This window comes from Myxocyprinus asiaticus, chromosome 9 (genome assembly GCF_019703515.2).
Source record: "Myxocyprinus asiaticus isolate MX2 ecotype Aquarium Trade chromosome 9, UBuf_Myxa_2, whole genome shotgun sequence".
In the NCBI taxonomy this organism is placed as follows: domain Eukaryota; kingdom Metazoa; phylum Chordata; class Actinopteri; order Cypriniformes; family Catostomidae; genus Myxocyprinus; species Myxocyprinus asiaticus.
In genome coordinates, this window is record NC_059352.1 from 315070 (window position 1) to 337500 (window position 22431).

Below are 22431 nucleotides of genomic sequence, written 5' to 3' on the forward strand. Positions count from 1 at the left end.
TTTAAGAGCCAAAGACACATTATTTTTTATAAATGAACATGTTTGTGTTTCTCATGTTTGTTCTCTCTGCTGTCAGTCACATCACATGATATTTCACAATAATAGTCTGATCACTGAGACTGACAGAGAAGAAAAACTCACCGTTTAAACTCACAAGTAAACCACGTGTTTTAACAAGGTGTTCACGTCGCTGTTTAAAGGGATAGTTCAGGCAAAAATTTAATTATGACATCATTTACTCACTCTCATGTCATTCTTTGGAGCAATATGAAGGTGAGTAAACGATGTCAGATAATGAAGAGACTAATAAACGGTGGATACAGGCGTGTCTTACCTTGACGTCTCTGTGTATGACATTGTTGTCATGGCAATAGCGCAGCGCTTCAAGTATTTGTCGCATGTAGTGACTGAGAACACATGACAGAGAGAGAGACTGAGAACAAATATAAACAATCAGAAGTAGATTGATTTTGCTGAAATCTTAACATGTGTTGTGAACAGGAAGTGATGTTACTCTCACCTGGCCACAGCTTCACTGTAGACAAACCCAGCATCAGCTCTCTTCACGATCTCAAAACACAGATCTGCCCCATCCATACTACACACACACACACACACACACACACAAGTCAAATGCAAGTGTACTTGGTTTCCAGCTGGTCAGTAAGTTTATTAGGGAATTCAATGTTACACTGTTGAAATCAAACTGTCTGATAATAATAATCACTGATGTAAGTGACGTGAGCGATTGAAATCAAACACCTACTACAGAAAATATCTGTCACAACTTCTAACAATTTTTACATAATCTGAAAATGGATTATGATAAGTTATTGTAGCATGATGACACATTTTTGGAATATTCCTCACATTAAACCACCAACATGAAAATATGAGGAAGAAAATCACAAAGTGTGTTCAAATTTTAGTGTCTGCAATCACACACACATGCACACACACACACACACACACACACACACACACACACGCGCACACTTACAACTCAAAGACCATGTAGAGCATCCCATCTGAGCTGTACGTCTCCAGCAGCTCCACGATATGAGGATGTTTGAGCATGTGACAGATACTCGCCTCACGCTTCAGATCTGAACAACACACAATAATACAATTATTATTATTTCCTATATTACAAAATGTAACTATGACAATGTTCATGCAGAGCTTGTGTGTTTGTGTGTATGTTTGTGTGTGTATGTGAGTGTGTGTGAGTGTATGTGAGTGTGTGTGTGTTTGTGTGTTTATGTGAGTGTGTATGTATGTATGTGAGTGTGCGTGTGCGTGTGTGTGTGTACAGGTTTAACCTCAGTTGTGAGGACCAAATGTCCCCACAAGGATAGTAAAACCTGAGATCACCTACATTGTGGGGACCAGCCAGCGGTCCCCACAAGGGAAATAACAAATTAAATGATGTTTTATTGAAAATGTAAAAATGCAGAAAGTTTTTTGTGAGGGTTAGGTTTAGGGGTAGGGTTAGGGTTAGGGGATAGAATCTATAGTTTGTACAGTATAAAAATCATTATGACTATGGAGAGTCCTCATAAAACATGGAAACCAGTGTAAGTATGTTTGTGTGTGTGTGTGTGTGTGTGTGTGTGTGTGTGTGTTTGTTTGTGTGTGTGTGTGATGTTACCCTCTGTACTGAGTCCAGGGCTGGAGGTGAAACTGGCCACATCTACAATCTTCACAGCAAACTGTTGACCGGTGTCTCTGTTGATGCATCTGCGAACCACACTGAACGGACCCCTGAAACACACATATACAGTCATTAAACACACCTAATCAACATACACACATACACACACACAATCACACACACACACACACAGTGTGTACCAGTATGCAGCAGATGGACTCTGTATGCCTGCAGATATCTGTCTTCCCTTAAAATTACTTTTTTATTCATCTATTATAGACTATGTTTCAACATGAAGACAACACACTGAGTGTGCAATTCTAACATACAACATGATGGTGTGAGCAGTGTATCAGTCATCTAGGAACAACATCTGTGTGTGTGTGTGTGTGTGTGTGTGTGTGTGTGTGTGTGTGTTTCTGAAATAGCAGGGGTGTTCTAGAGTTGGCATGGGAGTGACACCTCCGGCACGCACGCACACGCACGCACGCACACACACACACTCGTATAATATTTCACACAGCAGGGGGTTTGATTTATGGCACATGTCTGGACTAAATGACTCACTGTAGAGTCTAAATGTTCAGTGTCAAATCTTAACATTATTTCAGTAGAAAAAGCTAAAAGACATATAAATCCACAAGAGGGCGCAACAAATAAATATAAAGCAAACAGCAGCGCGTTATGTGTAAAAGAACACACCTGGCTGCTAAAAAAAAATAAATAAAAAAAATCGGCATTCAATTTCAGACATGAGTACATAAAATAATTAAATCAAAAGATTTAGTCAGTTCATATTCTCAAATCTTAAGTAAAGGAGTAAACCGAAAAAAAGAAACTCTTTAATAGACAGTTTTCTGTCAGGACTATTTAAATGGCCCTCATCTTGAGATCCTCCAGAAGACTGTGTGTGTACTCTTCAGTGATAGAAAATCACTGTATGACAACTTACACGCAACATTGCTTTTGTCAATTTCTGCCACACAAATCAAGTCAAATGAGTGTAACACTGCACTTTAAGGAAGTTTCATTGTTGCAGGATCTTCTCTTTGTTCTGTTACACTTCTAATGAACAATGAAGCTGCTGCACTACTAGTAAGTTGAGTTAGGGTTAATAATATGAGGTCACACATCTAAAATTCAAATGCACAGTTTTTGCCTTTCAATGTGCAACTTTACCTTTGTTTCTCCCCTTTTCTCCCCAATTTGGAATGCCCAATTCCCAATGCACTCTAAGTCCTCGTGGTGGCGCAGTGACTTGCCTCAATCCGGGTGGCGGAGGACGAATCTCAGTTGCCTCTACATCTGAGACCGTCAATCCGCGCATCTTATCACGTGGCTTGCTGCGTGCATTACCGCGGAGACGTAGCGCGTGTGGAGGCTTCACACTATTCTCCGCGGCGACCACGCACAACTCACCACGCGCCCCACCGAGAGCGAGAACCACATTATAGTGACCACGATAAGGTTACCCCATGTGACTCTACCCTCCCTAGTAACCGGGCCAATTTGGTTGCTTAGGAGACCTGATTGGAGTCACTCAGCATGCCCTGGAATGTGCAACTTTATCTTAAATTTAACTAATATTCAAAGTTTAATTTTATTTTGACAACACAACAAGAGACTCAACTTGTCAGCTGCAACTAACGATTATTTTGATAAAATAAATATTTTGTGTAATAAACGAGTTGAGTTGATGATGTGAGAGACTGCGCTGTCAGTCAGGGCGGGAGTTTCAATGACATCATCGGCTTGTCTCTCACTTCATGATCACTCATGATTACTATTACACAACAGCTGAGAAATAGAATTAAACTGACAGCTTCTGCATTACTGCAGATCACAGCTGATAATCGTGACAGACAGAGTAATCACACACACTCGGGGTGCCTACCTGATACCGCGAGTTAGGAGTTTCCGAGCTTCCTGATGGAGGGGAGAATGCTTTGTGTCGATGTCAAAATAAGAGTTCCCCAAGAAATATATAAGAATGAAACTGCTGTGCTCCAACAAAAAAACACTTGAGCATGAGTAAAATACTTGTAATATATTTCCGATAGCACGTCCAATCATCACTGCATGACTGTTTGGTGCAGATTATTATTACACTACAGCTGAGGAATAGAGTTAAACTGACAGCATCAGCATTATTGTTCATAACTGCAACAGACAGTAGGTAATAATAACACACACTCAGTCACTCTCTCTCACACACAAACACACACATTCCTGTTACTACAATAATTTGTTAGAAACAGTTCTGAAGTCACACTTTTGAATTAGTAACCGAGTCTTGGGCGCATCTTTCGAACTTTCGAAACGGCACATCCAGAATCTGTAGCATAAGAAAATAGTTCCACACACAAATGCGTTTTTTGGAACAGTCCTTAGTTTTTTTTGTAAATTATTTATGTACTCTTCTCAATAGCTTGCTGGGTATGGCTGATTTCCTCGCTATCAGATACATAATGTGGGGTCTGCAACACATATACTATAATTCAATACACTGCAAGCCATAGCAATATAATCTGAAGAGTGGGTGCATCAGTTTGAATCTCTCTCGTTCTGTTTGCTTCATGCGACTCATAAGTGGCTGGATAGCACAAAGAAATGCCAGTTTCAGAGTTTGCACTTATTTAGATGACCTGCTTCCATAATAACCTCACTTTAATAAACAATGCTTCACAGAAAAAGGGAAATAATGTCTGAGTGTTTCCTTTCCAGGTGCTAATGCAAGTTTTTTTTGCAGTGGAACTCCAGCTGAGCTTTATTTCATGACAACATTGATTCTGTATTTTACTTATTTAGCATGTTTATTTAATATCTCCATACTTTGCTATCTACATCATTTTGGGTCTATTGGAGCACATCTGGACTGTGAGCTGTGTCTTCCTTTAGTCTGTATCAGCCTCTCAAGCTGCAGCACTGGTTTAACCATGTCATCATTAGACTTTAATATGAGCTCCGGTTATGTCCCGTGAGATTAGATGAATATTCGACAACTTTTTATTGTGTACATTGTCGATAATGTTGACTATTCATTTCAGCCCTACTAGACTCACACCTAGGTTTAGAACAAAGCTCATGGCAGAGTGATTTTACTGTGTGAGCTGTTTCTACACGGTGTGTGGTGTCATTCCAGCTGTTTAAACAGATAAAAGGTTGAGACACTGAGAGAGAGAAAACACAGCTGAACCCTGAAGAGATATGCTCTTTATCACACACACACACTAGCCAGTGTAATCTTCAGACAAGAACAAACAAGACATGTCTGATGGAATCACATGACTGATGAGTGCAAAGGACAGACAGATATGGAGGACAGGAAGTGTAAAACAAGCTACACAATACACTGTACATGAATATAACACACTGACACACACAATCATACAGACATTAACAAACACATCAATGTTAACCAGTTCAACCAATAACCACCATACACTGACCACCTTTTCAAACTAAGGCAGGAGTTTAGTTAACGCTTCGATAGTTTAAGCTTGAATAAGCCCGCGAGAGAAAAAATAATTGTCAAAATAAGGTATTGTCAAATAAACACAAAATAGGTATCGTTTGAAAGTTTAGAAACTCTACGTTCCGATGCATGTAGACATTATGACCAAAACTGAACAAGTGCTTTGAAATTTGCAGACAAATCAGAAGTGTTCTGTTCTGATAATTTATTTAAAATATTGCACTGTACAAATTATTGAAATCAATAAAAACATCAAGCTGATCAAATAGTCATGTGTCATATGTTGTTGGAAAGCTCTCAAAGAGTAGAATACAACCAGTCTATTTGTTTTACTCACAGACTAAAATATAGTGAGTAATAGCTAAGTATATGTCTTTGACAATTATGTTGGTGTTGCTTATATGACTCGTTTTCACTTATAACTTCATGAAAATAAACAGAACATAAAATATCACATATTATTACTTATAGCACTTTTCCACTGCACGTTACGGTTCGACTCGACTCGACTCTGCTTGCTTTACTTTTCCACTGCAGTTTAGTGCTGCCTCAACGTGGGTGGGATTATAGGCTGATCGTCATAGTTGCGCCACCTCTACTGCCGTGACATCATCTTAAACACGACATAAACATTACTGACCATAAACAATAACATGACCGCTAGCTGTTAGCTACTAGCTCATTGTGCTGCATAAAGCAGTTGTTGCATGGTGATTTTCCACAAGTGTAACAGTTAAATTGGCCTGGTTGTTTTAGAAGCAAGCTTTCCAGTAGCTGGTCAACTAAATAAAGTGAAGATTTCAAGCAGAATATAGAGTTAACGTACCATCAACAGGGCACTCTCCCTCCCATTGCTCGCCGGTCTATTTCCATAGATAGCGTCCATTTGGTCGAACCACTTCCACTTTCTTCTGTTTGAAGCACTCCGGCTGTTGTGGTCCTTGATGGTTCTGTAGTCACTTTTAAGTATTTTTTACTTTTCCCTACACTGTTGGTAAGTCCGGTGGTAGCCGTGTGCGGCCAACAGCTGAGACACTTCCTGAAAGACTATTTTGTTTCGTTCGTCGCTAACAAGAGGAACGTCTGCACCTCGTGACGATTCTCTCTGACCAATCAGTGATCTGCAGGGTTTTGACGTCACATTTAGTATCGGCTCGGCTCACTTGGAACCTCAACGGAGGTGGTACTAAAAGTATCAGGTACCAGGTACTATCCACAGTGGAAAACCCCCAAAAAGCGAGCAGAGTCGAGTCGAGCTGAACCGTGCAGTGTAAAAGCCCCATTAGAGGAGGTGATTATCTTTCAAACGAGCCCCCACACAAGGTAATCGGATGCATTGATCATTAGATAATCCACATGAAGCACAGAAATACTCAAACCAGCCCATCTGGCACCAACAATCATCCATGCGATTATCTAATCAGCCAATCGTGTGGCTGCAGTGCATAAAATCATGCAGATACGGGTCAGGAGCTTCAGTTAATATTCACATCAACCATCAGAATGGGGAAAATGTGATCTCAGTGATTTGGACTGTGGCATGATTGTTGGTGCCAGATGGGCTGGTTTGAGTATTTCTGGGATTTTCACACACAACAGTCTCTAGAATTTACTCAGAATGGTGCCAAAAACAAAAAACATCCAGTGAGCGGCAGTTCTGTGGATGGAAACACCTTGTTGATGAGAGAGGTCAACAGAGAATGGCCAGACTGGTTTGAACTGATAAAGTCTACGGTAACTCAGATAACCACTCTGTACAACTGTGATGAGAAGAATATCATCTCTGAATGCTGTTCTGAGATGCGGGTTGGCGCTGTTTTGGCGGCACGAGGGGGACCTACACAATATTAGGCAGGTGGCTTTAATGTTGGTGCTGATCGGTGTATGTGACTTTACGCAATATAGTATGCAATACTGTGCATTCGCCTCAGTGTAATCACATTTTAGCTTTTTAAAAATTTACAAATTTCACATTCTATCAATTTATATGTGTGTGTGTGTGTGTGTGTGTGTGTGTGTGTGTGTAGAGAAATTGCTTTTTTTAATAATGATACAAGTAGTTGTCACTGTTTAAGATTTCATACACATTTTAACAAAAAATTCACAAATTTGGACACTAATAATGAAAATTAGGGCTGTCATGATTATGAAATTTGGCTGACAATTAATTATCAAACAAATAATTGCGATTATGATTAATTGTCTGTTTTAGGTCTTTCACGAATATGATGATTAATTGTCATACAAATTGTCACTGTGTGCTTTATTGATTTAATTTGATTTCCTTTTCAGGCTTCTAAAATGTATGAATGACAATCAAATATAATATAAAAAAATTATTTTAAAATAATTAAAATAATATTTTAAATATCAAATATATATATCTTTATTGTCAGATTTAGTCTTGGTCCATTTTATGTTTTCACACTGTTTTTTTGTTTTTGTTTTTTGAACCCAGCCAACCTGCTATTCTACATTATTCTACAGTATTCTATTCTATTCTATTATAGACAGAGAAACACATGGCCACAGCGGCTCCAACATTGATTTTTCCCCCTTATTCAGCCTTTGGTGGATTGACAATGTATCTAACTATAGCATTTTCTAATATTTTTATGCAAAACCTCGATTTAAAAAAAAAAAAAAAACATGTCAAAACATACATTTGAATTAATCTAAAAAAAATATATATATATAAAAAATAAAATAAATAAAAACGCCCAGCCCTAGGTCAAACAGTATTATTCTTTCTAGTTGAATATTCTTTGGAAATACAGCCGATTAAGGCAGTTCATTGGGTTGCGAACCACGTTTCACACTGATTTTAAAATCAACCACAGAGCCGTTTCTACACCCTCTATATGTGACCTCACCACAGAAGACTGTAGCCCACACACATCAGTGCTCAGATTGTCATTAAATATATATTAACCTCTACTGACTTTCTCTGATTTAGCTCTGTAAGCTTGTTTCTCCACCAAATCAAACCCTCAAACATTCAGACTATAAAGGAACATGGAATATTTCCTTACAGCACACAGTGACACAGGAAAACCAGCAGACACGCACCGCAGATACAATTATATGTTTAGTCAGATCAGGGAATGTTTCTAGGAATAATGCTGACACTGGAATGCTGGTTTTGAGCTGGTTTTTATTTATGGAAAATCAACTTCAGATCCTACAGACACAGGAAACACTTTGTGTAAACCTCTTTATATCAGTCGCCTGAAGTTCAGCCTTTAGACTTTTGAAACGATCTGATGATCATAAAATATCCTCAGCTCATTTGAACAAATACACAAGGTTAAGTTTGTGTTTAATGGATGAAAAAACAACAACACACAGTTTGCAATGACATGGAAAAGTGAGTAAATGATACAACACTCTTGTCCACTTATGGTCAAGCAAATATATCAACGGCAGTATAAACGGTATAATCTCTACCGCTCGACATATTTTAATCGTTTCACAGTATATCCTGTCACACTACGCAGCCTGTCTGAGACTATGAAATATTTATGAGGTCAAGCCAGAGCTAATAGGATTTTTTGTAGTTTTAGTATCATCTTTCACATGTTAAATCATTAATAAGATGCTGTGAGCGGTCTTTATTTCAGGAAGATTTTCACATCACTCAAACAATCACAGAAATATTGATGAATGCTGATAAAACCACTGAAAAAGTGAATGAGAGAAACTGACAACCGTTCATCCTAAACATGCAATCCTGAATACCTGAATCTGATTGGTCCACACACTGACAGCAGGACAAATGTTCATTATGAAACATCACAAATGAATCAAAGCCACCGTCTAATGTACCGCCGGTCTGAACACATTGAGGAACATTACATGTGGAACTCAAAGGTCCTGTTGGTTCTAATGAGATCAGAACTTCCTCTGACCACAAACACAGATACATTATAACAGAACCTCACCGGACCCGCCCATCACTTCATCTGTTCACTCACATTCAACACATCACAACACAAATACATACAGTAATCAACATGACCTCAGATGAGATTCAACCACATATTTTATTCTTTTTCCCCCTGAGGTCTACATCAGTAAAGTTTTTTTGCAGCTAAAACTTTAAGATTTTATTTTTTCATGACTTTTTTCCCACCATTCTCTGACATGACAGTTGTTTTGCTGCTGTACCTTTAAATGGTCATGAAACACTAAACACTGGGATATTTTTGCGCTATTTTCGTCATAGAGTGTGACATTTCTTATCCTGTGAGAAGCCATTATCTCAAGATTACTTATGACATCATGTGACATTCTCATGAGACAGGAACAACGCTTTTTTGGCTTTTTCATGATGCTGACAGAGAAACAGTCAGTCAGTCAATGTTGAAAACTTCAGAATGTTTGCGCAACACACCTTTATTAATAATAATTAATAATAATTTTCTTTATTTATCACATTATACATTTGCACATATACAGTGAAATTCTTCTTTTTCCACATATCCCAGCTAGGCTGGGGTCAGAGTGCAGGGTCAGCCATGATACAGCGCCCCTGGAGCAGATAGGGTCAAGGGCCTTGCTCAAGGGCCCAACAGTGGCATCTTGGCGGTGCTGGGGCTTGAACCCCTGACCTTCTGATCAGTAACCCAGAGCCTTAACCACTGAGCTACCACTGCCCCCATATTACATGAGTTTTGATATAAACAGTGAGGTGGAACGGGGCTCATTATATTTGTGAATCAATGTTTGGAATACGCCTCAAAAGGTATTAAAATGCAAAAGTGCATTCACATATTTTCAATACAGAGTACAACTGTTTGGCATTTATTTGCGCATTAAATTATGGATTTGAAATGACCAGTGTGTTTCTGTGTGATGTACTGTGAGCTTACAAAACAGTGTATAATATATTTGTGCATTTTTGTATGAGCAGTCGTGAGAATCTTTGATGTTGTTAACTGCACTGCAACAACACTGCATATTTAGATTGTTCCCTTATTTAACACACCTGATTCCACTCATTAGCTCGTTAGTAGAGGTTCCATGAGCAGAACTGGGTGTGTCAAATAAGTGTGACATCTTAAATGTGCAGAGTTGGGGGTACTGTAGGACCAGGGGTCGGGAAACACTAGTGTAAAACAGCTGACTGGATCAGACAGACAGTTGTTGTGTTCTCTCCACTCCACTCCACTGCTGGCCACGCCCACTTTCCCACGCTTTTTTCAAAGCTGTGGTTAGAACTCAACTTTGCTGAAACAGGGGGTTTCCTCACCCTTTTAGATTTATGGAAATGCCCAATCTGTGGGTTTGCTGTCGGGTTAAATATAGTTTTGAATCACATCCTTCAATAACAGCCCCTGTTGCAGTGTTAAGAAAAAGTAAGTGAACCCTTTGGAATTACCTGCATTAATGTATAGATCTGTCTTAAAATCTGGTTTGAACTTCATCTAAGTTACAATAATGAATAAACAATTTGTTTTACTAATAACACACAAGTTATTGTATTTTTCTTGTACATACTGAATATATCATTCAAATATTACCAATATTACTACAGTGTAGGTTGAAAAAGTATGTGAACCCCTAGGCTAATGACGCCAACAAAAGCTCATTAGAGTCAGGAGTTTGTAAACCTGCCATCCAATTAATGAAATGAGATTGGAGGTGTGGGTTAGAGCTACTCTGACTTATAAAAAGCACTCAAACATTTTGACTTCATTATTCACAAGAAGCATCTTCTGACGTGGACCATGCCTCTCAAAAAATATCTCAAAAGACCTACGATCAAGAATTGTTGCTTTGCATAAAGCTGGAAAGGGACACAAAGTTATCTTGAAGAGTTTACATATTCATCTGTCCACAGTTAGAGAAACTGTCTATAAATGGAGATGATTTAGTACTATAGGTACTCTCACTAGAAGTGGCCGTCCAGTCAAGATGACTCAAAGGGAACACCGCAGAATGCTCAATGAGGTAAAAAAGAACCCTAGAGTGACAGATAAAGACTTGAAGGAATCATTGGAACTGGTTAACATCTCTGTTCATGAGTCTACTATACAGAAAACATTAAACAGGTATGGTGTTCATGGCAGGACATCACGAAGGAAGCTGCTGTTTTCCAACAAAAACATTGCTGCTGCCTGAAGTTTGCCAAAGACCATCTTGACACTCCACAACGCTACTGGGAAAATGTTTTGTGGACTGATGAATCTAATGTTGAATTGTTTGGGAAGAACATGCAGCACTACGTATGGCATAAAAAGGGCACCGCATACCAACATGAAAACATCATACCAATGGTGAAGTACGGTGGAGGGAGCATCATGATTTGAGGCTGCTTTTCAGTTCTGTAAGGAAGAATGGTCCAAAATTCCTTCTAATCCGCAGCTACTGGAAACACTTGGTTGAGGTTATTGCTGCCAAAGGATCGACCAGTTTTTCCACAGCACTGCGAATGTTTAATGGGATGTGTTCAATAAAGACATGAAAGATTATAATTGTTTGTGTGTTGTTAGCTTAAGCACACTGTATTTGTCTATACATGTGACTTTGATGAAGATGATTTTTTATATGTAATTTTATGACAAATTAATGCATAAAACCAGCTAATTCCAAAGGGTTCACATACTTTGTCTTGCCACTGTATGTTTACTCTGTTAAATCTCTGTTTACTCAATTAATACATGACTTGCATTACAATGTGATTTTTTGTAAATCTGCTTTGAAATATGCTATAAATGCTTGTGAAAAGCGCTATACAAATTAAAATGACTAAATTGACTGTGGATCTCCCCACACCTCCCTCACTACACACTAACCATGCTTCACACATGTGCATTTGATGAAAAACAGCATTCATGTTGCTGGCTGATAAGATTTCAGAAGTGCTGTTAGATGAATGAAGGGCATTTGGCTCTTGACATTTACTTCCTCTTGGGAACCATGTAACATGCATGCACACGCACAAACATGCATTCATTCATAAACATATGCGCACACACACACATCTTTACGGTTCAGGAACACAATGCACCTCCATGAAAGTCACACATTAAACACACAACACTGAACAGCTCGAACAGTCTGGACACAATAACAGCAACCACAGAATGCACTGAAATTCTGGCCACCAAAAAAGCTGTAAAATGACATTTGTCGATTTTTAACTGAAAGAAAAAAATAGCCTAAAAATTCTAAAGACTGGTTTATACTTCTGCTTTGAGCCTACGCTGTAGGGTTCACATTTATACTTCTGCACTGGTGTCTGCGTTTCGTATTCTTATTCTGCTGTTGAAAATAATCTAGACTGTATAGGCTTCTGCACAGAGTCAAAACCAGAGGTGTCTTTCGAACGCACAGGTCAGAACTAGCAGTTGCTTAGAAACAACAATACCTTGCTTGACCAATAAGAGTTCGATTCAACATTAATTATGCGTAGTTTTCTAATTACCTAGCTATCTAGTAACAGACAGCAATGTTTCTCAAGCATCTGCAGACGGCCAAACACCTGGTAAAATGGCAAAACCCCCAAAAGAGAACCAGTGAATTGAACACAGCAGGTTACGAATCTAGAAGTGAGAAGAAATTCATACCTACCTGGAAGGATGAATTCGACTGGATGCAGTATGATGAGGAAGACGGAATGATGTTCTGCACTGTCAGTCGGACCCATCCCAACTTGTCCGTTTAGTAAGTTACTATAACGTCAATTTTAGTTTAGCTAAATTGACTAGTTTAGACTTCCACTAGACTTTAGATATTCTTAAGTTGGTAAATAAGTGGCTAACTGATGACTGAGATTGGAATGAGAAGTTCACTGTAGCTAACATCATTAATCATAGTGAAACTGTGGCAGCTAGTTAGCGACATTGCCCGTTTACATCGCTAAACCATCTTTCTGCACCGTGATCTTAATGTGACCCCTACTAGCTGTAAATGATGGCGATGGAGGATTTTCTTTTTTCATTATCTCCAATATTTTTTAAACTGGTAATTTACTTGTCCGAAGGAAAAACACATGACAACGCTTAATGTCGAGCCCGGCACAGCCATAATGCTAGTGAAATCCATTAATTTCTGAAATAATTATACATTTCATAAAAAAATAAAAAAATAAAAAAAAGCAATTAAATTTGTGGATTCAGAAGTATTTCTTAAATTATTGTACCTAACCCTAAGTTTGTGAACACGTTGAGATTTAGGTACATATTATTATTCATGTTGTCTGCCACGCAGAGAGAAATAGTTCATGCATATAGTGCACGCTTGCTCTTTAGTCGCTTAAATAATAATAAATAAAAATTCTGGTATACGTTGATGCTCCACTCTGAAAAAATTAAAAAATCTGTTTTAATCAATTAATAACTAAATCCTTTTAAAGCACAGAAGCTGCACTTTACAATGCAATATAAGAAACTCTTAAAAAGTGCTTTTTAATTTGACAAATCAGAAGTGTTTAACTTTATTAACTGATGAAATATGATTATTTACTGTACCATACTGTCAAACATGCAGTTAAAACATTGTTCAGAGATGGGAAAGGTCTTGAGTAGAATACAACTCATATTTTTTTCACTCACACACCAAATAGGGATGGGTATTACAACAGATTTCTCTGTTTTATTTGATATTGATTCATATGGGTACATTTCTGTTACAAAGTCCATTTTGCATACATATAAATAAATTCTCTCTCAGCTAATGCTGTGAATTATAAAAAGAACCTTCTAAGCAACACTTCTAGGTACAATTTGAACATTTTAATTTAAAAAATATATATTTAATAAGTTTGTCATCAAATTGGTCACATTTTATCTTTCGAAACTTTTTCAAATTCAGTCTATTCTAGTATTGTCACGGTAACAAAATTTCAGTAGTCGCTAAAAGACTCTGGCTACCACCCCTGGAGCTCGCTAGTCCGCTAGTTTGAATCCAGGGCGTGCTGAGTGACTCCAGCCAGGTCTCCTAAGCAACCAAATTGGCCCGGTTGCTAGGGAGGGTAGAGTCACATGGGGTAACCTCCTTGTGGTCGCTATAATGTGGTTCTCACTCTCGGTGGGGCGTGTGGTGAGTTGGGCGCAGATGCCGCGGTGGATGGCGTGAAGCCTCCACACACGCTATGTCTCCGTGGCAACGTGCTCAACAAGCCACGTGATGAGATGCGCGGATTGACGGTCTCAGACGCGGAGGCAACTGAGATTCATCCTCCGCCACCCGGACTGAGGCGAGTCACTACGCCACCACGAGGACTTAGAGCGCATTGGGAATTGGGCATTCCAAATTGGGTGAAAAAGTGGAAAAATCCCCCCCAAAAAAACATTTTCAGTAGTCGGTACCGACACCAGAGAAATTTCATGGTTCTCGATACCAATTTCGATACCACAGCAAAATATGCTAATATGATAATGTGCTACTGAACACACCAGTTTAGTTATTTTAATTATTTAAATTAAAATTTTAATAATTATTATTATTTTCCAAAAATTTCCAGAACTTTTTTTTTTAAGTTTAATTTAATTTCATCATCAAAATGGTGTCTAATCAATGAATTCTTAAAACTTTTAACAAGTGAAAATAGACCTTTTCAACATGTCATTGTATTTTATTTGCCAAACTTTTATTTGTATTATGCTTGCTTGTGATACTTTATTATTATTATTATTATTACAGTGAATATTACATTTTATTATACAGTTGTAATATATTTTTATTCAATTTCTTCAATTTCAGGCATCTAGATTTTATTTTGAATCGTGCTTTTATTATGACGTGTGTCTTTTGCCAGAAGCTTCACTTTTCCGGATAAACAGTTCGCGTCACGGCCCGGTGTGATCACTGAAGACTTATAAGGCACATCTGAAATCTCATCTCTTTACACTGGCCTGTGAGTCTGACAAATGAAATGTAGGACACAGTTTTGGAGTGTTTGTATTTTAGATTACTGGTGTTTGTGTATGTGGTCATTTTGAAATGTTGTTATGTTTTAAATGTTATTACTGTGAAGCACTTTGGTCAACTCTGTTGTTTTAAATGGGATATAAATAAAGCTGAGATTAAAGTGCAAATGCTTTAATTATATTAACATATATATATATATATATATATATATATATATATATATATATATATATATATATTATATATATTACATGTGATGTGTGGTTCACAGTAGATTAGTGCTCTCCTCTGTCATCTCATACAACATGAATGATTCTCAGTGTCTGTGGAGTTTCTAGTGGATGAGCGGTCGGATTTATGTAAAGTACGCAGCTCGTCCACACTAAGATTGCAGCCTTTAGCGGTTTAATAAAATCACACTAGGATGTCACAATTTTCATTTGATCAACTGTCCATTTCAGTGTTAAAGGAGTAACAGAGTACAGGTTCAAAATAAGCCTGTGAGCATTGTAAAGCAGTCGTGTGTCAGTTATACTGCGCGCTGGTACCGGATTGAGTCAGTGCTCAGAACTACCGGTACTGCAGAAACATCATTACCGGTACTGGTATCATTACATCTTTTTTATTTTAGCATCGACTTGATACTGAAATACCGGTACTTTTGACAACACTAGTCTATTCCATCAATTAATGTCTTGAAATTGCATATATTATGTTGCATATAGGGGTGCCACTGTGTGAGTTTTTGACATTTAGATTACCGTCTGAGAAAAAAAAAAAAAATCAACCGATAACCGTTAACCGGTTTTATGATTATTTGCAAATTAGCACTGATGAAAAAATGCATAACATATCACAATTGAACGTCTTAGTAGATGTATTTTTGGGGGATATGTGGACGCTAAGGGCAGCCCTATAATAAGAAAACTGATAATTACACAAAAAATAAATAGGAGGTATATAATTAGAGACGCTCCAATCTAAGGCACGACAACGCTTATGTGCATCTCGCATTTCTTCTGCAACAGTTTAGAAAAGCAATCCGTTGTCTGTCAGACACCCCAACGAAGAATCGGCAACAGACTCTAAAAATACTGTCCTCAACACCTTACACATAAACCTGTGGACTATGCATAATAACGAGAGCATTGCTTACAGCAGGTGATTTAAAGACTAATGACTAAAACTGGCATTTATGCTGTGAATGCTGTGAATATACACAAGCAATGCTTTAAATAATAAGGACGATTTAAGACGCAACTTTTCAAAAAGTTTACTCACTGATAGTAACTCCACGCTATCACTGACCTTTTAATTCATCACCACAGCTAAAAATTATTAAACTTACTAGTTTGTTGTTGGACAACTAGTGGAGCATCCTGTCCCATTTGTAGGATGTGTTTCTTTCTATGACTTCTGTCTGCATGTTTTACATCCATCGTCTTCAGTCAGTCATTTAAATGTTGCCAAACAGCCAGTTTAAGTGTTTGGTTTTTTTGGGTGGATATGAGTCTGGTAGATCGAATTCCTCTGTTATATTTTGGAGTTTGTGTGTAGCCCCAGTTTCACGTGAATTGAAAGTTCACATTCAGTTCGTGACACCTGGCCATCAAGCACCACGTGGCCACCGTCCGTAACCATAGCAACAGCTTCAGTACCCACACAAGCACAAGTTTTCTCATTTAGGCTTACAAAATCTTGTGAATACCTCTTTTATATTATATATTTATACATTATATGTAATATTTTTGCCACGTGTAAAAAAGCATTTCACAGTTTTTAACCGTTGATTCTAAATACTTATGGTTAAATTAACCGTGACATTTATTAATCGCGGATAATAGTAAAACCGTATAATCGCGGCATCCTTAGTTGCATATATATTTTTGTTACATTTTTATTGTTTACTTGCATAATTTGTAGTATTAACAAGTATTTACATTGATATGTAGAACACGTGCTTAATCGGTACTGTCTCTTTAAGACTATTGACATCAGAGAGTAAACGCATACAACGAGAGAAGACGTACGTAGTTTCTTTAGCGCATCCATGTGTAATCAGAATTAAATGTTTATTTTTTTGCTGTTTTAATCAACAACTGACTGTAAAGAACAGAAAGGATAATAAAAGAGACATTATTCAGTGACAAATGGATTCATGGATCTCGTCTTTGGACACACAGAACGAGTTAAACCAAACTTTTACTCTCAACACGCAGTGAAAGGACTCTAATAACTTCTCTACTATATTCCTCAAACACTGCTGAGTGAAATCTGAACATTTACTAGCCAGTGGAGAAACAAACATTTTTAGTCGCATTGCGTTTGATTTGGTTGCATTATAGAGGGTTGCCACATAGAGTGAAAGATCGTTCTTGGGATTTAAGAATCAATATCAAAATCGTTCAAACGAAGATCGCGGTGAATCATAAAATCTATATTTTTACCCAGCCCTTTTATAATCAAATATCTAGTGAAAGCCCTGATGAAAAAGCACAGAGCTTAAAAGTTGTAAACAGAAGTGTCTTTAGTTATGTTTTAACTTGTAACTTCATATACAGAATACAAAAACAAAACATTACAACAGCAGATGCTCCCGATTAAAACAAGTCCAAATAAAATGTGATATGATGCACAGATCTTTAAATTATCTTAGGGAAAATGTGATGCTGCTTCAGATATCATTTTTTTTTTTTTTTATTGAAAGAATAAAACAATACAATGTAAAGCATGGTATTTTACAGTGTCTTTCCTTTTTTTGATTTTGACAGAACTAAGGAACACACAAGAGCTTCACTAATGGTTTTAAAAATCAAAGCCCAGTAGTTATCTAGACCAGAGCAGGACCACAACATATGTGCCAGATTTGCTGGAGAAAAAGAGCATCTATCACATGCAGCATCTGCCCCAGGATATATTTAAATGAACCCTATGAAGAAATTTAAATTGTATGAGCCCTAGTCTAGCAGAGGATGATGATGAATGGACCCTTTTAAGCGCCTCCTTCCAATAGGCCTCAGATAACTCTATACCCTGTTCATCTTCCCATCTGGATTTGATCTTATCCAGGCTATATTCTTTAAATGACATGAGCTGAGAGTACAATATGGAGATCATCCCCTTATTACTGAATTTAAGAGTAAGGTTATCCAAAAGTGAGGTGGGTGGAAGGTCAGGAAATTCAGGGAAATTGACCTTGACAAAATGATGAATCTGAAGATATCTAAAGAAGTGGTTATATGGGAGGTCATATATTCTACAAAGATTCTCAAAGCTACTAAATAAACCGTCGGTATACAAATGATTAAAACATGTCAAACCGCTTTCTACCCACTGCTTAAATACCAGGTCCAATGTAGAGGGGGTGAATAAATGATTTTTATAAATAGGGCCCAGAACTGTCACTGATGTAAACTTATATTGATAACGGAACTGATTAAAAATCCTAAGAGTAGAAAGAACTACCGGATTAGATGTGAATCAGGAGGATTTCAAGGATAGGGAAGAATATACTAAAGCAGGAAGGGATGAAGAATGACAGGTTTGTGATTCAATTAGACACCAATTTGTTTCCGGGCGATGGAACCAGAATAAAATCTTTTGAATATTGGACGCCCAATAATAGTGAATAAAACTTGGAAGGCCTAACCCCGCTACTTCACGGCTGCTCTGAAGAATATGTTTATTAATCCTTGGAATCTTATTTTCCCAGACAAAGGAGGATATAGCTTGATTGGATGAACAAAAAAAAGATTTGGGCAAAAAGACTGGCAAAGACTGAAACAAATAAAGAAACTTGGGGAGTATTGTCATCTATACAGTATTTATTCTCCCAGCTAAAGTAAGGGGAAGACTGCGCCACCTCTCCAGCTCCGCCTTTATTTCTTTTAACTGAAGTTTATAATTGGCTTTGAACAAATCAGAGAAAGACCGAGTCATATGAATTCCAAGATATTTAAAGCCTTCATGAAAGAAATGAAAAGGCAATAATTCATGTTTAATCTGCAAGGCTGAATTATTAATGGGAAAGCATTCACTTTTTAGAAGATTTAATTTATAACCAGAAAAGGCTCCAAACCGACTCAATAATAATATAATAGTAGGACAACTTGTTATGGGATCACTAACATAAAGTAAAAGGTCATCAGCGTATAAAAACACACGATGCTCAATATCCCACCTCCTGATCGCTCAAAACAGTACGGTTGATTTCAGTGCTATTGAAAGTAGGGATGTGCGAGACTAGTCGACTAGTCGAATAAACTGTGCTGATGCTGCTAGTCGACACTGGAATTACTAGTCGGTTAATATTTCCCCCAGAGGCTGCACTTAAATTACTGTCATATTAATGTTACATATTTTAAATAGGATTAATACTACAAATATTATTTAAAAAGAGGATATCTGGAGCAGATACAGAGTTTAATTTCACCTCAGGCGGCGCGCGCAGGAAAATATCCTCTCGTTACACAAGCAAACTCAGCAAAGTAGTAATGAAATCATTTCGGTGGTGCGGGAATCGGCTTTCCAAATGTTTGAAAGTCCCTATGGATGTTTTCACATCTGAGTCTTCTTTACATCTGTGCATGCTTGGATGTTATTTTTCCGCTCAGCGGACTTTATCAAGCGCAGGATAGCCGCCTCAGGTGAGTCAAGTCCCGTCCTTCACTGGACCATGTCCACATGTTAATTTTGCTCACCCAAAAAATTATGCTTTAGAGTAAGTAGCCTAGAAAATAACAGTTTTAGACTAGGTATGCCATTTTTTTTAATCTGCTGATTAAGAAGGCTATTTTCAACGAGGTGTCGACTGCTGAATGGGTTAAACTATCTTTTATTCTGTGTGCACGTCATGTTAAGAGTACATTAGGTTTATTGTAGGCTATATCACAGGCCTTTTTCTTTCTTTTTTTTACATCGTAACTGTTATTGTTTGACGTTCTTTACTGAACAGCTGTCATATTAGATCAATGGTTAATGCACGACTGCACGTCGTGAAATACGTGCAATTTTTCAGCGCATTTTTTTCTCTCTCATAGATTTGGCTTAGTCTACCTGTTAATTATTTTCAACAATGTCCTGACTGTTAATGTTGAGTAACTATTACTTGGTGATTTCCATTTAGAACAGGCTTTTAATGGTTCCATTGATCCAGCACTATTCATTCAGTTGTTTTCAATAAATATGTCTGTTAAATATTCGCTACTGTTGATTCAGTGAATGCATGTTATGTTCTATATTTAATGTACAATGATCATAATTCAAGGCGAGCATGTTGCAGATAAATGCCCCTTTTCAGTGGAATTTAGCATCGGATTTGGAATAGATTAAGTATTTTAAATGGGTCGCATAAACGCACTTTTTTTTTTTTTTTACTGTTTTCTGAAGGTTGGTATCTTTAGACTAGTCGGTTACAAAACTTCCGTTTAAACGACAGTCAAATTAGTCGTAGCGCACATCCCTAATTGAAAGAGGTTCAGTGGCGATTGTGAAAAGAAGCGGGGACAGTGGGCATTCTTGACGAGTACCTCGCGTTAATGGGAAATAATCAAATAGAGAATAATTCGTCGGAATAGATGCCAGCGGTGAATGGTATAGTAATTTAACCCAAGATATACATATATATTGCCAAAACCCAATTTTTCTAAAACCGCAAACAAATACGGCCATTCAATTCGATCAAAAGTCTTCTCCGCATCCAAAGAGATGATAACCTCCGGATCCAGAGAAGGAACGTCAAATAATAACGTCATATTAGAGAAAGAATGACGATTCCTAATAAATCCTGTTTGATCGCCTGAAATTATTGTGGGAAGGACATGTTCCAAGCGGTGTGCTAGAACCTTTGCTAAGATTTTAATGTCAGCGTTTAAAAGGGAAATAGGACGATATGACCCACACTAAGTGGGGTCCTTATTTATTTTAAGGAGGAGTGAGATGGAAGCTTGTGAAAAATTTGATGGCAGAGAACCAGATTGCAATGATTCTTCAAACACTTTGAGAAGAATTGGTGCAAGTTTCTCCTAAATTTCTTATAAAACTTAATAGGATACCCATCAGGGCCTGGAGAACTACCACTTCTCATTGCCATGCTGGCCGTACTGGTTTCTTCCAACTCAAGACCTTGATCTAAATCTTCTACCTCATTTAATGCAACGTCAGAATGTCTAAATTATTTAAGAAATTGTTCATATCAGTTGTATCTGAAGAAATTCTGAAGTATATAATAAAGAATAAAAGGAAGTGAAATTTCGGAAATTTCCTTTGGGTTATTTGATAAATCAACTTGCCGTTTCAGCTGGTGAGACAAAAGCCAGCTTGATTTGTCTCCATATTCATAATAAAGGCCACGTGTCCTAAATATTAATTGTTCTGCCTGAGTTGTAGATAAGAGATTGAATTTTGTCTGTAGATCAACTCTTTTTTTATGTAATTCAGCTGTAGGTGTTTCAGAATATTGTCTGTCTAAATCTAGCATAGATTGTGACAATACTTGCAATTCCTTCCTACGCTCTTTACTGGCATATGATGTATAGGATATTATTTGGCCCCTCATATAAGCCTTTAGAGTCTCCCAGAGTAATGAGTAAGATACTGAGCCCAATTTATTGCTCTCCAAGAATGTGTCTATATTGGCCAACACAAAACTGCAGAATTTTTCACAAGATAACAGGAGAGGATTAAGTTTCCACTGAGGTCGTTCCCTGATGTTCAAGGGAAAACGCAGGTCTAGTACCACACTCGCATGTTCTGATATAACTATAGCGGAGTACTCAATTTTCTGAACCATTGATATAAACAGATTATCTATAAAGAAATAGTCTAGCCTGGAAAAGGAATGATGAACATGAGAGTAAAAAGAGTACTGCTTGGCCATTGGATTTTAAAATCTCCAAGGGTCCACACACCCATTATTTTGCATAAAAATAGAGAAAACCTTGTCATTACACCTGCTTAGTGTACACTGTTTACTGTAGTAAGAGGGGCAGTTCAACATACACGTGTGACAAATTAATGAAAGCTGTAAACACACAGCAGGTCCAGAGGGGATATGATGTGTGTGTGACGAGGAGGAGGGCGTGGCCGGGCCGTGAGGGTGCACGGCCGGCGCCGAGTCAAATAATCAGCGGGAGAGAGAGATAAAGGGGAGCCTGAGACGCCAGTTCGGGAGAGAGAGACACACGCAGCCGCGTGTTAAGTCGAGTTTATGTCATTAAAGTTTACGTTGGGGTCTGGGTATCTCAGCGAGTATTGACGCTGACTATCACACCTGGAGTCGCGAGTTCGAATCCAGGGCGTGCTGAGTGACTCCAGCCTGGTCTCCTAAGCAACCAAATTGGCCTGTTGCTAGGGAGGGTAGAGTCATATGGGGTAACCTCCTCGTGGTCGTGATTAGTGGTTCTCGCTCTCAATGGGGCGTGTGGTA

At 37.9% G+C, this 22431-nt stretch overlaps 1 protein-coding gene and 1 long non-coding RNA gene across 6 annotated transcripts in view; one reads left to right on the top strand and one right to left on the bottom strand.

The window, feature by feature from the left end:
* LOC127445800 (uncharacterized) overlaps positions 1-22431 on the top strand; it is a 113396-nt gene that overhangs the window by 76080 nt on the left and 14885 nt on the right. The window lies entirely within an intron of this gene.
* The window catches only part of caskb (calcium/calmodulin-dependent serine protein kinase b), an 80536-nt gene that overhangs the window by 54368 nt on the left and 3737 nt on the right, over positions 1-22431 (bottom strand). For all 5 annotated transcript variants that reach the window (XM_051706076.1, XM_051706072.1, XM_051706073.1 and 2 more), the window contains exons 2-5: positions 1652-1764; positions 1001-1106; positions 521-598; positions 335-407 (exon numbers count right to left, since the gene is read on the bottom strand). In XM_051706076.1, the coding sequence (XP_051562036.1) occupies positions 335-407; positions 521-598; positions 1001-1106; positions 1652-1764 (370 nt within the window). The remainder of the gene's footprint in view (positions 1-334; positions 408-520; positions 599-1000; positions 1107-1651; positions 1765-22431) is intronic.